At 52.2% G+C, this 22,422-nt stretch overlaps 2 protein-coding genes and 1 pseudogene across 13 annotated transcripts in view; 1 reads left to right on the top strand and 2 right to left on the bottom strand.

Moving 5' to 3' along the window:
• LOC125684320 (uncharacterized) overlaps window positions 1–2,910 on the bottom strand; it is a 49,191-nt gene extending 46,281 nt beyond the window's left edge. For 6 of the 12 annotated variants that reach the window (XM_048926399.1, XM_048926398.1, XM_048926406.1 and 3 more), the window contains exons 1-5: window positions 1,945–2,176; window positions 1,378–1,411; window positions 1,173–1,266; window positions 1,036–1,095; window positions 448–529 (exon numbers count right to left, since the gene is read on the bottom strand). In XM_048926399.1, coding sequence (XP_048782356.1) covers window positions 448–529; window positions 1,036–1,095; window positions 1,173–1,266; window positions 1,378–1,411; window positions 1,945–2,029 — 355 coding nt within the window. In that variant the 5' untranslated portion in view covers window positions 2,030–2,176. Of the gene's footprint in view, window positions 1–447; window positions 530–1,035; window positions 1,096–1,172; window positions 1,267–1,377; window positions 1,412–1,434; window positions 1,507–1,944; window positions 2,177–2,697 lie in introns of those variants that run through there. The other 6 variants (XM_048926394.1, XM_048926395.1, XM_048926396.1 and 3 more) reach the window with 6 other exon arrangements.
• LOC125684317 (AT-rich interactive domain-containing protein 5A-like) overlaps window positions 1–22,422 on the top strand; it is a 51,823-nt pseudogene that overhangs the window by 25,883 nt on the left and 3,518 nt on the right.
• Window positions 2,800–22,374, bottom strand: LOC125684275 (uncharacterized). Its single transcript, XM_048926297.1, has 6 exons — window positions 21,670–22,374; window positions 8,617–8,787; window positions 7,298–7,399; window positions 6,913–7,170; window positions 6,266–6,462; window positions 2,800–2,986 (listed from the first exon to the last, which is right to left on the bottom strand). The coding sequence occupies exons 1-6, from the start codon at window positions 21,739–21,741 to the stop codon at window positions 2,800–2,802; spliced, it is 987 nt and encodes a 328-aa protein (XP_048782254.1). The 5' UTR covers window positions 21,742–22,374.

Below are 22,422 nucleotides of genomic sequence, written 5' to 3'. Positions count from 1 at the left end.
ATCCTAGCACATCTCAGCCCCATACCAGCACCATCCAAGGACATCCCAGAACCATCCCAGGACATCCCAGCATATCCCTGAACCATCCTACACCTTTCCTGCACCATCCCAGCACATCCCAGCATGTCCAGCCCAGCAAACAATTCCACACCATCCCAGCACCAGCCCAGCACAACCCAGCCCGTCCCAGCACCATCGCAGCACATGCCTACTCCATACCAGCACCATCCAAGGACATCCCAGCACCACCCCATCAAATCACAACATCATCTCACACCATCCCATACCATCCCTGCACCATCCCAGCACATTCCAGCACCATTCAAGCACATCCCAGCCCCATCCCAGCACATCCCAGCACCATCCCAGCACCTGCATCCCATCCATGTATCTATCTAGAAACTCCACTTCCCCAGTCTTTCAGTGAACAGACACAAAGACACCCACCTTGTGCTGCCTTCTCCTCCACCATTTCCTTCAGGACATGGCAGAGCCTCTGCGGATATTCTCCAATTCTCCATGTCTCTTTCTGTCTCAGAAAGCACGAAAATACATTGCAGACAAACCGAATGGTCTTTTTGGTGAAGTCAATACAGACAACAGCCACCCCTGGGACGCCTGTGGGGCTCCAGCACGGCAGGCAGCCAAGGATTTTTGCCCGGCCTTCCCTGCAGCCACTTCTGCACCCAAAGGCTGAGGACAACTTTCCATCACACGCTGCCGTCTACGCAGCTGCGTAGCAGAGTTATGCAAGTTGCAGAGCTGCCAGGTGGGCAGCTGGCTGGCGCTCAGCAGCTTTCCCCATACTCTCTCCGGGCCGTGTGAAACAATCCTCAGCGGCAGCATGGAAGAACATCTGGGTTTTCTTACTGGAGAGATCTGTGATGTACAGATACAAAGCCAGCAGGACACTGGGAGCACGCAGCACCCAAGAAACAGGGAGTAGAAATCACCGGGCAGTGAAAAGCTGAACCCTGCCTGAACTACCGCAGCCGCACACGAGCCGAGAGCCACAGATGAAGGCTGCTGACTCACCTCTGGCATCCAGCCCAGGCTCAGCAACAGGACTCCGCTTTGGTACTTCACCGAGAGGACCTGCAGGCACAGCTGTGATCAGACACAGGTGAGGACAGCTTCCACTGCACCTTGGCGCCTGGTCTTTCTGCAGTGACCTGCGAGGACTGCTGGCAGGTCGGGGAAAGACATGGTCCAAACGGCAAACGTAGAGCTTCTCTCCTCCAAAGAGTGGCAAGGGCTGCTTTCCCACTGAAATGGGACAGTTCGCCAAGTAAAGAAATACTCAGGACTGTTCTGTGTACAGAACAGGGCCTTTAAGGCACAAAGAGACTTGAAAGACCTTTGGAGGCTCTTAAGTACCTGCATAAACTACAACACCGCTGATTTCTCCTGCCTTCAAAGACACTCACAACTTACCTCTGGGGTTCCCCTGAGGCACAAAAGCAGTATCCACCCAATCCTCGGGATAAGGAGCATCAGCGCCATCATCTAGTATCAAGAACAGGTGAGACACGTTGCCATGGCATGTCAAGATCTCCTTTTCCCCTAGGGACTGGGGAGGGGTCAGGTAAGGCGATGGGAGACTCGGGCCGTGATCGCCAAGACTGCAGAGCGGCCAGGGCGACCTGGAGCCTGGCACTGGGCAGCTTTCCAAATGCTCTCTGCAGGCCACGTGCAACGCGCCGCTGGGACCGCTCGGAAGGGCACACAGCCATCAGGGCTTTCGTACTGGGAAATCCCTGCTGCATCTCACACTAAAGCTTCTTCAGCCACATTTCCCCTCCAGCCCTCCCCACCCCACCCACTCTCCCCTCCCCTCCCCTCCCCTCCTCCCTACCTCCCATTTTCTTTTGCCTCCCCTCCTTCCCCTCGCCTCCCCTCCTCTCCCCTCCACTCCCCTTCCCCCTTGCCTTATGCCCAACTTACCTCTCCTGCTCTTCACGGAATTCGTCTGGATTCTCCTGCTTTTTGCTGCTACTCTTGCCTGGCTTTCCTTCGCAATGCTGTGCATTGCTCTCTCCGTATTTCTTGCCAGCCATTCTTCTCTTAGCTCTTATTCTTCACTTTTTACTTGGCTTTTTTTCGTTATCTTCTTTCCTTTCTTTTCCTTTTGTTTTTACAGACATCTGTACAACCACATTCTCCTATATCCTCCCCCAGCCCCCTATATCCCTCCACACAGCTCTCCCCAGCCCCTGGAGCCCCTCCAAAACCTCCCCAAGAGCCGTCCCAAAGAAGCCGTGTGGTGAGCTGCAGCCATACATCTCAGTCTGGGGAGCTGGGAACTGGCTGAAGGGGCCACAAGGACAGGAATGTTTCCCTATAGCACCGTGTCCCCCCGGAACCTCCTCACAGCCCTCTATTGCCCCAAATCCCCCAGACCCACCCCTGCAGCCCCGTGTACCCCAATCCCCTGCCACAGCCCACTCCAGCCCCGTGTGCCTCCCTGCACCCCAACAGCCTTCTGCAGCCCCCTGCCCCCCCACAGCTCTCCCCAGCTCCCCACAGCTTCCTCGCCCCCTCTATTTCCCCGCCAGCCCCCTTTATCTCTCCCACAGCTCCCGGGAGCCCCATACCGATCCCACATCCACAGCCCGTCCCATATATATCCCACTTCCCCACACCCCATCCTGTCTCCATCCACATCCCCACATCCCAGCCCTGCTCCCAGCCCCTCACCCCACACGGAGGTGGCTGATGGACGCGCACGCTTCCTTCCCTGTCCCGGCGCCGCTCTCCCTCCCTCCCTCCCAGCTCCGGCGCCGCTGTCCTCAGCACCGCTCACGCCGTGCCGCGGTTCCGTCTCGGTGCTGCCCGGACAGCTCCGAAGCGCAGCGGCTGTGGGACCGGCACCGTGTGAAGGGAGAGCCGGCTGCCAACGGCCGTTCCCGCGCGCTGCGCCTCAGCCAATCGGAGTTGGCGGCGCTGCCGCTGACCAATGAGAGGCACGAACGGGCCGGAACTGGCCCTGACCAATGAGAGTCCGGGGGCGGGACGGAGCTGCCGCTGACCAATGAGAGGCACGAACGGGCCGGAACTGGCCCTGACCAATGAGAGGCCGGGGGCGGGGCGGAGCTGCAATGGTGGAGGGGCTCGGGGTGTTTTTCTGGCAGAAAACCCCCGATTTAAGGGGAAAAACTGGGATTTCTGGGAGAAAATCCCAGATTTCAAGGGAACACCTAGGGTTGCTGGCAGAAAACCCTTTAATCCCTGTTTTTCCCCCAAAATCTCGGGTTTTCTCCCAGAAATCCCTGTTTTTCCCCAAAAATGTGGGGTTTTCTCCCAGAAATGCCTGTTTTCCCCCCATTAAATGTGGCTTTTTCTCCCAGAAATCCCTGCTTTTCTCCTTAAATGTGTTTTTTTCTCCCAGAAATCCCTGTTTTTTCCCCTTATATCAGGGGTTTTCTCCCAGAAATCCCTGTTTTCCCCCCATTAAATGTGGCTTTTTCTCCCAGAAATCCCGGTTTTTTTCCTTGTTTGGGGTTTGCTCCCATAAATTCCTGGTTTACCCCTTAAATCAGTGGTTTTTTTTTCAAGAAATCCCTGTTTTTTCCCCTTCAATCTGGGTTTTTTTTTCCAGAAATCCCTGTTTTTCCCCTTAAATCTGGGATTTTCTCCCAGAAATCCCTGTTTTTCCCCTTAAATCTGGGATTTTCTCCAAGAAATCCCTGTTTTCCCCCATTAAATGTGGCTTTTTCTCCCAGAAAATCCCTGTTTTTCCCTTTCAATTTGGGGTTTTCTCCCAGAAATCCCTGTTTTTCCACTTAAATCTGGAGTTTTCACCAAGAAATCCCTGTTTTAACCCTTAAATCAGGGGTTTTCTCCCAAAAATCCTGGTGTTTATCCGTAAATATGGATTTTTCTCTCAGAAATCCTTGTTCTTCCCCTTAAATCTGGGGTTTTCTCCCATAAATCCCTGGTTTACCCCTTAAATGTGGCTTTTTCTCCCTGAACAATACCCCATTATGGCCTCACAATAGCCCATTGTGATGTCACAATACCCCTTGTGACGTCATAATACCCCATTGTGGGGTCACAATGCCCCTTGTGATGTCATAATACCCCATTGTGTGGTCACAATGCCCTTTAATTCATTATGACATCACAAAGCTGTGTATGATGAGACGTAGCCCCTTGTGCACCCTATGGGCAAAACGGGTTGACCTGATGGCCGTTCGCTGCCATAGCGTTCTACGGGTTGACCTGATGGCCGTTCTCTCCCGTACATCTCTACGTGTTGACCTGATCTTCGTGCATTTTCTTTAGCTCTATACGGGTTGACCTGATGCCCGTGTACTCCAATAGAGCTCTACGGGTCGACCAGATGTCCGTTCTCTCCCGTAGAGCTCTATGGGTTGACCTGACTGCCATGAACTCTACAGAGCTCTACAGGTTACCTGATGAGCGTGCGCTCCCTTAGAGCTTTACGGGTTGACCTGATGGCCGTTAGCACCCTTCAAGTTTTAGGGGTTGACCTGATGGGCGTATGCTCCCATAGTGCTCTACCGGCTGACCTGATTGCAGTGTGCTCCCGTAGAGCTCATAGGGTTGACCTGCTGCCCCTGCACTCCCACAGTGCTCTACGGGTTGACCTGATGGCCGTGTGCTCCCATAGTTTCTACTTCTCCAGACAGGCACCTGGAATTTGAGCATCAGCAGCCAAACTCCCAGTGCATTACATGATGTTATGGTGTGGAATGCTGATAACCCAAAGCATAAAACCATGACATTCCCCCCCTTATTCTACATCACTACATCATGCTTGATACATACAAACAAAATAGGAGTCGTCCCCGGACTCGTTAAGGAAAAGGGTGACAGAGAACAAAGGGGAAACCACTGGGTACCAATGTGACAGCTTTGTACAGGGGGGAGGGGCGGGGAAGTTTGGTGGGAAAGAAAACACCGGTGAATTCTGTTTCTCTCCACCTCAGTAAGGCTTTCCTCTCTCTCACGACAGCTTCATAGGCAAGCTGATGACATACCAGCTAAAAAAGAGGGCTACGAGGTGGGCACAAACCTACCCCAAGGGCCAGACAGAGAGGGCTGCGAGAACTGGCAAAAAGCTCAGCTGGAAGGCAGTTGATAGAAAGGTGCCTTGGCCTCTGCCCAGCACCAATAACGTTCCACCACTCCACCAGGGACCTGGCAGCACAGTCTGCAGATGATGCAGAGGTACGAGCAGCAGTTTAAACAGCACATCATCGTGCAGTAATTCAAACTCAGAAACTCCAAGGAGCGACAGGAAAACACTTGGCAAAGCAGTCGCCCCTCATGGCTCAGCAAAGCGCCCTCGCAGCGCCCTGGCACAACACGCGGTGCTGCCGTAACGCGCCTGAAGCCACTGGAGCTGCAGCAGCGCAGCACGGCTCGGTGTCCTCCAAGCTCGAGGCTGAGCTCTGCTCCGAGGCACATTCACCTGCCGCCCACCCACTGCTCTCTCCTCCTCCTCGCTCCCAGCTCTGCTCTTCACACCATCCCACCCACACCTCCGCTCCTCGTGCCCCAACGCCAGGCTGACATGCAGGCCACGGCTGCCCGCGTGCAGCTGGGCTTCCCGGGGCAAACAGCAACCCTCAGCACAGCCCAATGCTGAGAAAGCCACCAGGAAGAGAGGCAAGCTCAAGGGCTGAGTGCAGGGACGCCTTTCTTCCTCCCGGGCTGCTTCCCCTCCTTCGTGCTTTTGCTAGCGGTCCTTGGAGAGCAAAGGGATGCTCACAGCCTGTGGTCAGCAGTTACAGGTGGGCTGAAAGGCCACCCGTTGGGAAGACCAACAAGGAAACGGGGGAAAACCAGCAGAATTTCGGGGGAGAGCCAACCGGTTCATGGCCCCACAATTGCCAGCCCAAGCACGGCACCTTTTGACCAGCTACGTAAAGAGGCAGCACTGTGTGGAAAAAGTTGGTTTCGCTTTTATTCAATACAAAAGGCTCTGGGTTGCATTTATCAACACAGCCCAGAATGAAACCCCAGTGTCCAGGATGTCTGCTTAGCAATGAGTCATTCAGCCTCCAGGCAGACACAAGGAGAAGCCTGACCCTGTGGCTACGTCAGCTCCTCTCTCTCCAGGCCCGGCGAGCCGTATTTCAATCTCATACTAGACCAGCCCTGGCCCTGAAGAGACACATGCTGAAGGAACGCAGCATCACCATCTCTTGCCATAGCTGAAATCCTGCCTCTGGCAAGCCTTCTTTGCTTGGAATGCAGCACAAGCCCTTCCCTTCCAGGTGCCTCAGTCCCTCTGCACTGTCTGTGAAAACCAGGCAACTCAGTCCGCTGCCCTTTGGTGCCACCTCCGAGGAAGCATTCCAGCTGATTCGAGTGTCCTGTGGGCCTTCTCGGTTCTTTTTGCTCTCCTTCTTGGCTTCCTTCCTCAGCCGAGCAGCACTTGCCTTGGGGTTTCCTCACTGTCTCCCAAGTCTGAGTCCCAAGACTGTGCCAGTCCTACAAGAATCAAGGCAGAAATGGTCAGGGAACCTTCACAGGTAACAAGTGGCTGACAGCTCGCGTGGGGAGCTCAAGTCACCCACCTGGGCAGCTTTGGCTGCCAGCACTGCAAACCGCCTTCCTGCCATCAGGGCACACCAGAAACTCCACCTCTATCTCCTGCCCAAAAGTCCCACACAAACCAGAACCCAAAGCCATCTCCTGCAAGGCAGCGCCTGCACAGGGCTTGGACACTGCCTGGCAGCACACACAGCACAGCAGCAGCAGATGAGCAGCACCCCAAGGCTCCTGGCGTGCATCAGGAACACGTGCAATGGGAAGGAAGGGCAGGACAAACGACGGCACTCTCAGCAGTGCTGGGCACAGCACCGTAGGCCACAGCTGCAGATTGTTCCCTCCCTGCCCATTGCCCGTGCCTTTCTATCAGCCTCAGAGAGCACAACTTACTGGCTTATGGCACCTGGAAACCGGCACGACTGCAGCTAACGCAGAGAACCTGCAAAGTGTCTCCACAGAAGAGATGGTGGCGCAGCACATTCTCTGCCAGCGTGGGCTCAGGGATCTCAGCTGAGGAGAAATGCCCTTCAGCAGCCACACAGCAGGCAGCCTGCACAAAACCTGCAGCTGCGCCATCTTTTCCACCTGCCGAGGACAAGACTCCTCAAGCTTGAGCATTGCTCCACTTGCAGGCGAGGGGAGCAGGAGCTGAAAAGGACAGGAGGACATAAAATAAGGGCAAAGCTTAACAGAAAGCAGACATGCTGCAGACAGTGCCACCAGCTGTGTTTGAACAGCACTGCCTTAGCACACGCTCACAGTAAGGCACACCTACCTTGCAAGGGCCGCGCAGGAAGGTTGTGACACAGACACCCATTGCTCGATAGCTCCCCTGAGTCCCAACTCCATTTCTCAGCCACTCACATTCCTCGATGTTCTGCAACAGAAAAGTCACAAGACGGAAGTTCAATTCATTGCAGACGTCCTCAAACCTCCCTTCTCACGGCAGTTGCACTCATTTCTCTGCACGAGAACTTGGGGAGGGCTTACCGAGTGAGCAGCATGTACTGCCAGTTGGCAGCAGCAACCTATGCCTAACTCTAAACTCCTAACAGTAACCTATACCTAACTCTAAACTCCTAACAGTAACCTATGCCTAACTCTACACTCCTAACAGTAACCTATGCCTATCGCTAAAACTAAACTTAACACTAAAACTAAGCTAACAGTGAAATCAACAACCAAACCCAGAAGTGGGACCTAACTTCTACAGGGGGAAGATGGAACTGGGGGCCCGCAGAACCACAGAGGAGCAACAAGGTGGAGGAGGAGCAGATGTTAGCAAGGCCACCCAGCTAATGCCGGGGGCGGGGGCCGCGCAGAGGGTAAGGGGCCGAGCGCCCGGACCAGCGATGGCGGAGCTGTGACCGCGCCAACACAGGGCCTGGCACGGTGGTGTGGTGCCAGGCCAGCAGTGCCGCAGGCGGATCCACCTCCATGGGTTCCTCTGGAGGCGGATCCACCTCCATGGGCTCCTCTGGAGGCGGATCCACCTCCATGGGCTCCCCATGGTCGCTCACAGCGCTGGCCCGGGCGCGATGGAACCGGGCTCCCTTCCTCCTCTCCCTCCTCTGCCTGATGGTCATGGTGGGCCCCCTCCTCCTCTTCGGTTCTGGGGCCCCCAGCTCCCTCTTCCCATTTAAAACCACTCTCTCCTCCTCCTCTCTCGCTCTCTTCGTGCTGGACATGGCTGCCACCTGCCCAGCACTCTCAGAGACGAGTGCGCCGGGTGGGGCGGCAGTGACCAAGGTGACGGCTGTGACATGGGGAAGGTTCCACAATGGCACCTGTGCTGCTGCTGGGAGTGGCGTTGAGGAGGGGGCTGCAGGGCACGGGACGGCGGCTAGAAGGCGCTCCCTGTGCCCAGCGGGCAGCCCTTCTCTCCAGCGAGACACAGGGCACAGAGGAGCCGAACCTGAGGAAGGGTTTTCTCTGTACAATGATACAGAATGCAAGCTGTTAAAATAGAAGTTATGTATCCCAGAATTTACCATCAAAAAAACCAGTTTTTATGCATCGGAAAACGTTTTGCTCATTTTCAGACTGCACAGAGAATCCACAGCTTGGAGTGGATTCTGGCCCTAGAATACGCACCAGCTGCTGATGGGGGTCTGCGGGTGTGGGTGGAGGTGGTCTGGAAGGCCTGGGGGGTCGAGAAGGTCTGCAGCTTCCACTGGTGAGAAGAGGGGAATCACTGCCACTAACAGTCTTGTTTTCATTTGAAGCAGCATCTTCAGAGCTGTCCAGGCCCTTTGGGTTAGTCCTCTGTAGGAAAAGACAGAAAGGAGAACGATACACACAGATTCTCCCCCTAAGCTCAGTTCTGGATATCGCCAGGGAATTAGCACTAACTGTCAAGGTTTTGACCAGGAGCGATGAATTAATCATCAGCATCTCAACTTTTCAAGCCCTTCACTTCAATAGCTGCCTTCATTCACTCGGCACTGTGCAGTTACACCTAGCAGTGCAGCAGTCTGATACATTTTACCTGGACCTGAGCAAGGCCTTTGATATGGTCCCCCACCACATCCTCATCTCCAAATTGGAGGGAAGTGGATTTGATGGGTGGACGACCCGATGGATAAGCAATTGGTTGAAAGGCCGCAGACAGAGGGTGGTGGTCAATGGCTCTATGTCCAGGTGGAGGCCGGTAACAAGTGGTGTCCCCCAAGGGTCTGTCTTGGGACCGGTGCTCTTTAACATCTTTATTAATGACATCGATGAGGGAATTGAGTGCACCCTCAGCAAGTTTGCTGACGACACCAAGCTGAGTGGTGCGGTTGATACGGTGGAAGGAAGGGATGCCATTCAGAGGGACCTCGACAGGCTGGAGGGCTGGGCTCAGGTGAACCTGATGAGGTTCAACACGGCAAAGTGCAGGGTTTTGCATTTGGGCCGGAAGAACCCCAGGCACCTGTACAGGCTGGGAGGAGCGGTCCTTGAGAGCAGCTCGGCAGAGAAGGACCTGGGGGTCCTGATGGACGAGAGACTGAATATGAGCCAGCAGTGCGCTCTGGCAGCTCGAAAGGCAAATGGGATCCTGGGCTCCATCAGGAGAGGGGTGGCCAGCAGGGACAGGGAGGTGATTGTCCCTCTCTACTCGGCTCTTGTGAGGCCCCATCTGGAGTCCTGTGTCCAGGTGTGGAGCCCTCAGTACAAGAAAGACATTGAGATTTTGGAAAGGGTCCAGAGGAGGGCGACTAAGATGATCAGGGGGCTGGAGCAGCTCCCCTATGAGGACAGGCTGAGGGAGTTGGGCTTGTTCAGCCTGGAGAAGAGAAGGCTGCGGGGTGACCTCATTGCAGCCTATCAGTACCTGAAGGGAACCTACACCCAGGAGGGGAGTAAACTCTTCCAAAGGGCTGACAACAGCAGGACTAGGGGAAATGGATCCAAGTTGAAGGAGGGAAGATTTAGGTTGGATGTTAGGGGGAAGTTCTTTACTAGGAGAGTGGTTAGGCCCTGGAACGGGCTGCCCAGTGAGGTTGTGGATGCCCCATCCTAGGACGTGTTCAAGGCCAGGTTGGACGGGGTCCTGGGCAACCTGATCTGAATGTGGATGTTTGGTGGCCCTGCCAGGCAGGGGGGTTGGAACTGCATGATCCTTGAGGTCCCTTCCAACCCGGGTGATTCTGTGATTCTGTGATTCTGTGATTCAAGGTTCACACGTGCTTACGCTGCGGCCTCTGCAGAAACACGCTGCCTTTGTGCTCCTGGCTCCTCAGGGCTCTTTTTCATCACCTCCTGGGCACAGCAATAGCTTTTCTTGTACAAGTCTATGACCTATGTACATTCCTCCACCCGAAAATAAAGTCTGACACAGAGTTGTGGTGCAGAGATTGGATGCAAAGCACAGCCAAGAAACATGCTCTGAAATGTGAAAGAATGCTTCTAGCAAGGAACGAGATCATGCAAAGAAAGGAGCAGGAAAGACAACCAACCAACAGATAGGAAACAAAGACAATGAAAGCAAAGCAAAAAGGCTCGCTGCAGGACAACCAAAAAGGCAAAACAAAACAAAGAAGGAAAACAAAGCAAAGCAAAACAAGGTCGAGAGTTACAAGAGGAAAGCCAGTGAATTCAATACACGATCATGGCAAAGCAAAGAATCCAAGCAAAGGAAACTGATAAAAACGCTCACCAATGCATAGCAATGGAAAGAAAGAACGAAAATTTAAAAGCAATGCAGGGCCAAGATACTAACGCAAAACCAAAGAGCAAACCAAAGCCAAGCAAAACCAGGAAAAAGAAAAGAAAGAGCAAGTACTAAAAAGCCAAGGAAAGCAAAGCAAAAGCACCTGAAAACCTCGTAAACAGAAGGGAATGTGCTTAGGAAAGGAAAAAGGACTTCAAAGAACAGAAACAGAAGGGAGAAGAAAATCAACAAAACTGGAAAAAAAACAATGCATTGCAATGCAGAAGGAGCAGGAAATCAAGACAGAAGCAACAGAAAAACAACAAGGAAAACAGAGTAAACCAACATCAACCTATGCAGCAGCAGCTGCAGCAGGAACGTGAAACAGCAAAGGATCACAAGAATCACAGAATGGCCACAGTTGGAAGGGACCTCAAGGATCACGAATCCCCAACCCCCTGCCACATACAGGGCCACCAACCTCCCCATTTCATACCAGCCCAGGCTGCCCAGGGCCCCATCCAACTGGCCTTGAACACCTCCAGGGATGGATGGGGCATCACAGCCTCTCTAGGCAGCTGTTCCAGCACATCACCACTCTCATAGCAAAGAATTTCCCTCTGACATCCAACCTCAATCTCCCCTCCCTTGACTCCAAACCATTTCCCCTTGTCCTGCTGTTATCTCCCCTTGCACAGAGCTGACTCCCCTCCTGTCTGTAGGCTCCCTTCAGGCACTGCAGCCTGCACTGAGGTCACCCCGCAGCTTTCTCTTCTGCAGGCCGAACAAGCCCAGCTCCCTCAGCCTGTCTTCGTAAGGGAGCTGCTCCCGTCCCCTTCTCATCTCTCTGGCTCCTCTGGCCCCTCTCCAACAGCTCCCTGTCCTTCTTGCACTGGAGCTCCAGACCTGGACGCAGCCTCCAGATGGGGCCTCACAAGAGCAGAGTTGGGAGCACGGGGGGACAATCACCTCCCTGTCCCTGCTGGCCACCCCTCTTCTTCTGGCCCTTTCCTGAGCCCCAAGGCCACCCATTGGGAAGACCAACAAGGAAACGGGGGAAAACCAGCAGAATTTCAGGGGAGGGCCGACTGGTTCATCGCCCCACAATTGCCAGCCCAAGCAAGGGACTTTTTGACCAGCTACGGAAAGAGGCAGCACTGTTTTAAAAGATTGGTTTCACTTTTATTCAATACAGAAGGATTTGGGTTGCATTTATCAACACAGCCGAAAACAAAACCCCAGTGTCCAGGATGTCTGCTTAGCAATGAGTCATTCAGCCTCCAGGCAGACACAAGAAGCCTGATCCTATGGCCACGTCACCTCCTCTCTCTCCAGGCCTGGCGAGCCGTATTTCAATCTCATACTAGACTGGCTCTGGCCCTGAAGAGACACATGCTGAAGGAACGCAGCATCACCATCTCTTGCCATAGCTGAAGTCCTGCCTCTGGCAAGCCCTCTTTGCTTGGAACGCAGCACAAGCCCTTCCCTTCCAGGTGCCTCAGTCCCTCTGCACTGTTTGTGAAAACCAGGCAACTCAGTCCGCTGCCCTTGGTGCCACCTCCGAGGAAACATTCCAGCTGATTCGTGTCCTGTGGGCCTGCTCGGTTCTTTTTGCTCTCCTTCTTGGCTTCCTTCCTCAGCCGAGCAGCACTTGCCTTGGGGTTTCTTCACTGTCTCCCAAGTCTGAGTCCCAAGACTGTGCCAGTCCTACAAGAATCAAGGCAGAAACGGTCAGGGAACCTTCACAGGTAACAAGTGGCTGACAGCTCGCGTGGGGAGCTCAAGTAACCCGCCTGGGCAGCTTTGGCTGCCAGCACTGCAAACCGCCTTCCTGCCATCAGGGCACGCCAGAAACTCCACCTCTATCTCCTGCCCAAAAGTCCCACACAAACCAGAACCCAAAGCCATCTCCTGCAAGGCAGCGCCTGCACAGGGCTTGGACACTGCCTGGCAGCACACGCAGCACAGCACAGCAGCAGCAGATGAGCAGCACCCCAAGGCTCCTGGCGTGCATCAGGAACGTGGCGCGCACACGGAAGGAAGGGCAGGACAAACGACGGCACTCTCAGCAGTGCCGGGCACACCACCGTAGGCCACAGCTGCAGATTGTTCCCTCCCTGCCCATTGCCCGTGCCTTTCTATCAGCCTCAGAGAGCACAACTTACTGGCTTATGGCACCTGGAAACCGGCACGACTGCAGCTAACGCAGAGAAGCTGCAAAGTGGCTCCACAGAAAAGATGGTGGCACAGCACGTTCTCTGCCAGCGTGGGCTCAGGGATCTGAGCTGGGAGAAATGCCCACAGCAGCCACACAGCAGGCCGCCTGCTGCTCCCCTGCTCTCAAGGAGGCTGCTTTCTACAAGAGGGGAGAAAGAGTCGTTATTCTCTCACGCACACTGCTGTTACAGGCTGACTTAGAGCTGTTCTGAACATCTCCTTGGTCTACTGACCCAAGAACAACAAAGGACACAAAACCTGCAGCTGCGCCATCTTTTCCACCTGCCGAGAAAAATACTCCTCGAGCTCGAGCATTGCTCCACTTGCAGGCGAGGGGAGCAGGAGCTGAAAAGGACAGGAGGACATAAAAGAAGGGAAAAGCTTAACAGAAAGCAGATCTGTTGCAGACAGTGCCACCAGCTGTGTTTGAACAGCAGTGCCTTAGCACACGCTTATAGTAAGAGAGACATACCTTGCAAGGGCCGCTCAGGAAGGTTGTGACACAGCACCTATGGCTCCCCTGAGGCCCAACTCCATTTCTCAGCCACTCACGCTCTGCTCCTCCATGTTCTGCAACAGAAAAGTCACAAGATGGAAATTCAATTCATCGCAGACGCCACCAAACCTCCCTTCTCAGGGCAGTCGCACTCATTTCTCTGCAGGATAAATCAGGGGAGGGCTTACCGAGTGAGCAGCATTTACTGCCAGTTGGCAGCAGCAACCTATGCCTAACTCTACACTCCTAACAGTAACCTATGCCTAACTCTACACTCCTAACAGTAACCTATGCCTAACTCTACACTCCTAACAGTAACCTATGCCTAACTCTACACTCCTAACAGTAACCTATGCCTAACACTAAAACTGAACTGAACACTAAAACTAAGCTAACACTAAAATCAACAACAAAGCCCAGAACAAAGCCTAACTCCTAAGGGGGAAGATGGAACTGGGGGCCCGCAGAACCGCAGAGGAGCAACAAGGTGGAGGAGGAGCAGATGTTAGCAATGCCACCCAGCTAATGCCGGGGGCGGGGGCCGCGCAGAGGGTAAGGGGCCGAGCGCCCGGACCAGCGATGGCGGAGCTGTGACCGCGCCAACACGGGGCCTGGCACGGTGGTGTGGTGCCAGGCCAGCTGTGCTGCAGGCGGATCCACCTCCATGGGCTCCTCTGGAGGCGGATCCACCTCCATGGGCTCCTCTGGAGGCGGATCCACCTCCATGGGCTCCCCATGGTCGCTCACAGCGCTGGCCCGGGCGCGATGGAACCGGGCTCCCTTCCTCCTCTCCCTCCTCTGCCTGATGGTCATGGTGGGCCCCCTCCTCCTCTTCGGTTCTGGGGCCCCCAGCTCCCTCTTCCCATTTAAAACCACTCTCTCCTCCTCCTCTCTCGCTCTCTTCGTGCTGGACATGGCTGCCACCTGCCCAGCACTCTCAGAGATGAGTGCGCCGGGTGGGGTGGCAGTGACCAAGGTGACGGCTGTGACATGGGGAAGGTTCCACAATGGCACCTGTGCTGCTGGGAGTGGCGTTGAGGAGGGGGCTGCAGGGCACGGGACGGCGGCTAGAAGGCGCTCCCTGCGCCCAGCGGGCAGCCCTTCTCTGCGGCCAGCAACAGGGCACAGAGGAGCCGAACCTGAGGAAGGGTTTTCTGTACAATGATACAGAATGCAAGCTGTTAAAATAGAAGTTATGTATCCCAGAATTTACCATCAAAAAAACTAGTTTTTATGCATCGGAAAACGTTTTGCTCATTTTCAGACTGCACAGAGAATCCACAGCTTGGAGTGGATTCTGGCCCTAGAATACGCACCAGCTGCTGATGGGGGTCTGCAGGTGTGGGAGGAGGTGGTCTGGAAGGCCTGGGAGGTAAGGCCTTCACAGGGAACAAGTGGCTGACAGCTCGCTTGGGGAGCTCAAGCCACAGCCCAAACAGCTTTGGCTGCCAGCACTGCAAACCGCCTTCCTGGCATCAGGGCACGCCAGAAACTCCACCCCTATCTCCTGCCCAAAAGTCCCACACAAACCAGAGCAGAGGGCCAGATGACAACAGAGTAGAGTGTATGGATGACAACAAGTTTTATGAAAGAAATGAGAATGTAATAACTATGGGTAGATAACCCGACCTTCACTCTGTGCAAACAGATTTAAGTTAAAACCCTGCATTTCCAACCACTCTGCTATGGAAAGCATTCTAGGCTCAAATAGGAGGCAGCATGTACTCACTGATGGTATTAATGAGAGCACAGCAGTCCCGAGGAATTTGGAGAAGGAAAAAAAAGGCAGAGCTACATTCACCTGATGTTGTCCCCCAGAAATCTCAGTCCTTATCCACGACCAGGTAAAATCCAGGTCAGGTGATATGGTGAAGATAAGCAGGACTGCCAGCTTACCAAGAAACGACTCCATCCGTTTGGAAAGTTCGTGTTTGTTTCTGTTAATCCTGAAACTTTGCTCTGTGGTAGAAACTCCACTCTCCATTAATAAAAAGGTGAAAAGCAGGCAGGAGACCCGAAGAACCCAAAACCAGGGAGAAGCAGATATGCTGAATTCAAGCCTAACCTGTCAGGAGAACTGGAATCTGAAGGAGAGATGAAACTCTGGGGAACGTAACACAGCACCCAGAGCGTGGAAAAGAATATTACTTAGGCTGCAACCTGAGCTCTGCCTGGCTTCCTAAATCCAGAAGAGAACGGTCTCCTGCAGATACTCCTTACTCTCCATCCCAATCAGCATCCTGCACAACTGCAAAATGCCAATATGTTCCTTCTGCAAGTGTTACAATTTCTGCACAATGTTTTCGGATGACTCCTGACGAAAGCAATTCCTCCTCCCTCATCCCTCAAACCTTTCCCACAAAAAAGCCTTCACAGAACATACCCTAAGAGGAAAACTCTACTGATTCAATTGACCTCCTGCCTGCCACCTGTGCAGGGGTTTCTTGACTGTTTCTTTTTGTTTGAGCAAATCCTCTATAAGATGATGTTGAAGTTCACACCTTAAACAGCACTCCTTCACTCTCAGACTGCACAGAACGTTAATGGGCTGACACTGTTCTTAAGGTAAATTCTGTTACACGTGGTACTTAGCAGAATTGATTCACAAGTTCCTTGCCCCTTGATTAAAGGCCAATTAGTGTAAATTTCTTTCCTGTAGCTTGCCTTTCCCTCGCTGTTGCATTTGGTTTCTAAAACCCAGGAAGTCCCAGGATGACCAATGGTGTATTCTTCTTACAAAGAAAAAAATCACAGAATCACAAGGTTGGAAACAACCTGCAAGATCATCCAGTCCAACCCCTCCCATTCCTATCAGTACCACAAGCACAAACCCACATCTCGTAGCTCCTCATCCAGGCGCCTCTTGAACGCTGCCAGGGACGGCGACTCCACCACCTCCCTGGGCAGCCATTGCACTGCCTGACCACCCTCTGAGAGAAAAAGTTTCTCCTCATGTCCAACCTAAACCTCCTCTGGTACAACTTCAGGATGTTTCCTCGGGTCCTACTATTTGCCTGGGAGAAGAGGCCAGACCCTTTTGCACCACAGCCTCCCTTCAGGAAGTTGTAGAGTGCTATGAGGCCTCCCCTGAGCTCCTCTTCTGCACACTGAACAATCCCAGCTCCCTCAGCCGCTCCTCATAAGACTTGTGCTCCAGACCCCTTACCATTTCATTGCCCTTCTCTGCACACGTTCCAGGGCCTCCATGTCTTTCTTGTAGTGAGGGGCCCAAAACTGAACACAGCACTCGAGGTGCGGCCTCACCAGTGCTGAGTACAGGGGATGCTCACCTCCCTGCTCCTGCTGGCCACACCATTTCTAATGCAGGCCAGGATGCCGTCGGCCCTCTGTGTCCCCTCCTCTGTGCCTGTGTCCCCACCTGGGCACACTGTGGGCTCATGTTCAGCCAAGCACCAACCAACACCCCCAGCTCCCTTTCCTCTTCACAGTCATCCAACCACTCATCCCCAAGCCTGTAACGCTGCATGGGGTTGTTGTGGCCAAAGTGCAGAACCCGACACTCGGCCTTGTTGAACCTCATCCCATTCACCTCGGCCCAGCGATCCAGCTGATCCAGATCCCTCTGCAGGGCCTCCCTGCCCTCAGGCAGATCGACACAACCTCCCATGCACACCTACTCGAGGTTCTTTCATCTCAAGAATCAAGCCTTGGATCTTTTTTTCCCTTTCAGGTCTCAATTTCACGCATCTTTACTCAAACACCAACCCCTGAAGTTTCCTAACAAAACGTTCACTTACTGCACCTTCCAGCAGCACGTTGCCCAGCACAGAGCTGCTGCTTTTTCAAAGCTGATCCAGAACTCCTATTTCAACTCACAAACATCCCAAAAGCTCTTTCACCCTTTCTTCCTTGCTTGCGATAACACCCCCAAGATCCATCACCACAGATTCACTACTTTCCATCTTTCGTATTTCTGCTTTTTAAAACGCATTCACCTCCCAAGCTTTTTAAAAATCGCTTCATCGTTGTGGAGCGAAACGTTTTACCTCTCCAGACACACAAACCAGCCTAAGTTTGCAGATTTTTAAACAATTATTATTTATTTATTGTGACAGCAGTAGAAGTTTTAACTGACTTTTTATCCCTTCTACTCCTCAGCCCCCGATTCCTGCTTTTAACTGTGAGGAAATCAAAATAATCACCACTGTTACTGGAACAAATGGTGCACAACAACCCTGGCAGCTCGCTCTTATAAAATCAGTACCGAGTTACAATGCTTTAAAACTAAACGCTGTTTAAAATTATTTCTAAGCAGTATTTTTATGACATTTCCAAAATAGATCTCGTCCTTATAGAAAAAAATATATATATATTTATATTTGTTTCATGGCCACAGTGACACTTGGAGACAGAATTTCACATTTTTGCATGATCTTTAGATACACAAGCATGGCTGTACGCTGCTAGGTTTTGTTAGTCTCTATCCAAACCACATTATTAAGGTGGCAGGGCATTAAGAATGATGCACACATAACAGATTTCTTCAATTCCACTTCTCATGCCCACTACCAGTATGTTTTATGCTATACCCATTGAAATGAGTCTTCAAATAATGTTTTCCTGTCAGATGGGCTCTAGGGAGACAAGAAGGGCAGTAAGGTGACAAACTGCAGGACAGGCTGCTTGGGGAGATTGCAAGGCAGTTGCTAAGGTATGCAGGGAGGAAGTTAGGAAGGCCAAAGCCCAACTTGAACTCAGACTGGCCACCGCAGTAAGAGAATAAGAAATCCTTTTATAAACCTATCAGTGGTAAGAGAAGAACCAAGGAGAATTTCCACCCTTCTCTTGATGCAGCGGGGCATGTGAGCACTGAGGATAAGCAGAAGGCTGAGGTCCTCAATGCCTTCTTTACACCTGCCTGTCAAAGGCAGATCAGTGATCATCAGGGCACTTTATGCCCCAATCTGCAGTCTGGGATGCTACCCAGAACGCAGCCCAGGGATGCAGGAGGAGACAGTCAGCGAGCTCCTCCTCCATCTGGACTGTCACAAGCCCATGGGACCAGACGGGCTCCGTCCTGGGCTGCTGAGGGAGCTGGTGGGGGTGCCAGCAAGATGCCAGCAAGTCCTCTCTGATGCTTTCAGTGCTCAGCAAAATGAAAAACCAGAGAAACCGTTCTCTACTCTGGAGAGTTCCAAAGCTTTTTGACCTGGGGTGAAACTTGGGTACCTCACATTATTTTTTCCAACTGTTAGTACTGCTATCCTTTTTTATGTGCATATTAAATATTTTCATGTTTGTCAATAGTTCTTGAGATCCTAGAGAAAAGAAACAAAGGGCATTCTTATTTCTCCTATCCCTTGGCTACTACTTTGTGCTCCTCCATGGCAGTGACACTACTAGCATATTCATTATTGTTTCTGTTTTCAAGAAATGTTTTTTTCCATGTAATTAATTTGAAAATTAGTGATGGACAAACCTCAAGCTTTCAAGAGGACTGAACTGGTCACGAAATGCACCCAGAAGCTCAGAGGCTTATCAAAGCTAATCTGAGAATTTCCAAAGGTCTCTGCTCTAGACAGAGGCACAGAAACCCGTTGGCTCAGGACTGCCATCACTGGCTGGGCTCGCCTCTCTCCCTGCTCCTCACCCAACATCCAGGACTGCTTTTTACCATGTCCTTGCTGAAGAGCACACAAGGTACGCAAGCACACCACTCTCCCTAGGAAAAACATGGCTCCTAGGCACCTGCACTGCAAGCCTATAAACAGACGTCCACGTCTCACAGGAATCAGAAAAGCTTAAACCATACCTGAGGCCCCTGTTTAGCAGTAATGCTTTGCTGAACTTGGGCTCACACTATGATTCCAACTTGTCACCTTCCTGCCTTCCAACTGCCATCACCGTGCTTTGAAGCATTAAGGCACTGGATCTTATGTAACAGCATCTGCTTCATCACACGCAGAGGAAGGAGTGTCTCAGTAACGTACATCACACACCAGCCAGGCTGCTAAGGACCGGTAACTCTTCTGGGACAGCTTCATCAAAACCTTTCTGGATTAGCCTTGCTATCACACAGAACTCGTCCCATTACTGCTTTGAGGGGTCAGAGCCTGAACTCTACTGAGAGGCCACCTATCATGATGAAATCAGGCACACCTGATACAACCACACCACTAAGGCTGCTCTGCTCAACTTCACTGGTTCCCAGTGCTCACTTAAAAAATAAAATCCACCGCAAGTATCAAACACCAACACGTTTCTCAGTATCTGAACATCCCTGTCTCGTCCATCTCTGGCCAGCAGGACTAAATTCAAAGCAGTGCAAGCCACCATTCCACACAAGTAGCTGTGTTTAATCCTGCAGATCAGAGCTCAATAAACACTGGCTCAGCACAAGTCACTCACAGAGAACAGGGGCTCTGCTACCACCAGCGCCTGCTGTACATCAGGAAGGAAAACGAACCGAGGAAAATGAACACAGCAGCATACAACTAAGAGCTCCTCGTGATTGTCAGCACTGAAAGGAAAGCAGGCTGAAGGAAAACCTCAGGTAAATCCATACAGGACAGCAAACAGGGAGGACAAAGGACAGGGACTGATCCTGAACTGAACGCATTAGAGAACAAGAGCCTTGAGAGGAGTAATTGGCTATGCAGGTGAACAATATGCACGTCTGAAATGGTGATTTCTTCAGAAGACTCCAGGGTGTTCCTCATCAAGACAAAGGACAGTACATAAAAATATCAGGATGGATATAAGCTGAAAATTCTTTTCAGCTGGCCTGGCATCCTGGGGCAAGCTGAAGACTAGACAGGGCACCAACACAGAAGGAGAACTAACAGCACAGGGGGTGCCACAGAGAAACTGGAAAGTGACCACATCTCTGCTCAGACAGAAACTGCTGTGTGAGGTAGAAAGCTGAGGGTGATACCTGCTGCCAATGAGGAGCACAGTGGAAGGACAGGACGGATGCCACCTGCAGCACAGACATTCACACCAGGGGCGCAGCGCAGAGCTACGATCCCAAAGCCATTATAAGGTTTGATTTAACAGTGCTGTGTGGGACGATTCAACTGCTTCAAGCTCAAACAAGCTGCAAGTGACTGATTAATCCATACATCTCCGTGACCTCAAAACCTGACGTCTTGGAAAAAACAAACAGAACAGACCATCTCAAATAGCAGATAATCAATCTACAGAACTTAATCCAGCAGGCAGTCCTGTGGCCAAATTCTGTGCTGGCAGCAGAGTCTTTTTATGACCATTAGGAACATTCCCAGCTACAGAGCTACCACAGCTTGGGCACTAAATACACAGAGCTACCTGGGAGAATAGAAAATAAAGAAGCAACTTACCCTCCCCTTATCCAACTCCGCTCTCACATTTAGAAGTGAAACTACAAGTTCAAATGCCAGGAAAAAAATAAGGGTAAAAAAAAAATCACCTGGTATTTTCCAGGCAAATCACCAAGATCATGGAATCACAGAACATCCCCAGTTGTAAGGGATCCACAAGGATCATCAAGTCCAACCTGATGCTCCAGGAAGGACAACCCAAACACAGATGGTCTTTAAGCTGCAGCAGCTCAGGACCAGGCCCACAGCCCTGGGGAGCCTGGCCACAACCACTGGTATCAGATGCAGCAAGCACAGCGAGCAGGCAGGTAGGCACAGCAAGCAGCAAAGACCAACCTGAGAGGGGGCCTGCCTACAGAAATCAACCCGGGGCCTGCCTACACAAAGCCCACACCTTTCACTCCAATAAAGCTCCACCATTTTGACAGCCAGAACACAAACTGCCATTTCACTTCTCATGGCTTTTCCCTGAACTCCCAAACAAACAGTTACTTCACGTCCCCTATCGCACTGCAACTGCTCATAATCAATAATCTAGATTATATCTTTCACAACATAAGCAGCTCGCTTCTGCTTGGTGGCAATGACGTCCATTCCCTTTGCATCCCTTCATGGGAGGAAAATCACAGCTGGCTTTCTGACAGCCTCCTGCATGATTCCCCCAAAAGCACCCAGCACTTCTTCTGAAGAGTGAAAGAAAGGGAGGTTCATGGAAACGGGCACATAAGGCTTGCAAGAGATGCAGTGCTGCAGATCAGAGACAGGACCATCACAGTGCAAAACACAGCTTATCACTACAGGAAACATTTCAGAGCATATCCACAACTTCTGCATAAGCTGTCATGATTCAGCATGTTCAGTTTTCTGATCATTCACTAGCAGAAGGCAGATGCTCTCACACATCAATCAGCAAGCACTTGGATGAGCCAGCCCTCTGCTTTTCACGACACACATGGTTACTGCCGGCTCTGACAGCTTACCAGGAGATGCTTCAGCTCATTAACGTGGACTTCATTCCTTCCATCAGCAGCTGCTCCTGAACTGACCTTCATTCATACAGCGACACCACCAACTTCCAGCATGAGCTGACCTGCAAAACAGAGAAAAGAGAGCAGGATGACAACCAACACAGAGATAACACGTTTTAATATTCACAAACAAAAAAAGCAATAGCAATACAGAAGGGCAGCTGCAGCAACACAGCAGTACATAAAGAAATGAAAACCTGGCCCGGCCCTGGAGCGGAGCAGCCCGGCCCCAGAGCCCCCACCTCCAGATGCCTCATTCAGCAGAGATCCATCATCTCAGCAACCACCCACTACCCAACCCGCCAGCGTTCCTGTGACCTGCCATCAGCTGACGAGACAGAAGTAAGATCACCATGATCTTCCAAGCCACGAGATGGGCCAGGACACCACAAGAGGATTCACAGTACTTTAGTTGGGGCCTCATGAAGGCAGAGTAGAGAAGGACGATCGCCTCCCTGCTGCCCACCGCTCTTTTGTTGCAGTCCACAATACTGTTGGCTTTCTGGGCTACCAGCACACACTGCTGACACAGGTGAAGCTTTTTGTCTCCCAGGGAAGCCCAAGAGCTTCTTGGCAGGGCTGCTGTTGAGGAGTTTTCCCACCATTTGGTAGTCGTGCTCTGGAATCCTGCCTTCAGGCATGAAAGCCAGGGAAGCGTTGCTGGTGAAAACAGAGGCAAAGAAGCCGTGAGGTACATCAGCCCTC

Source organism: Lagopus muta, chromosome 24 (assembly GCF_023343835.1).
Source record: "Lagopus muta isolate bLagMut1 chromosome 24, bLagMut1 primary, whole genome shotgun sequence".
Classification (NCBI taxonomy): Eukaryota; Metazoa; Chordata; class Aves; order Galliformes; family Phasianidae; genus Lagopus; species Lagopus muta.
This window is presented reverse-complemented; position numbering and strand designations above follow the sequence as displayed.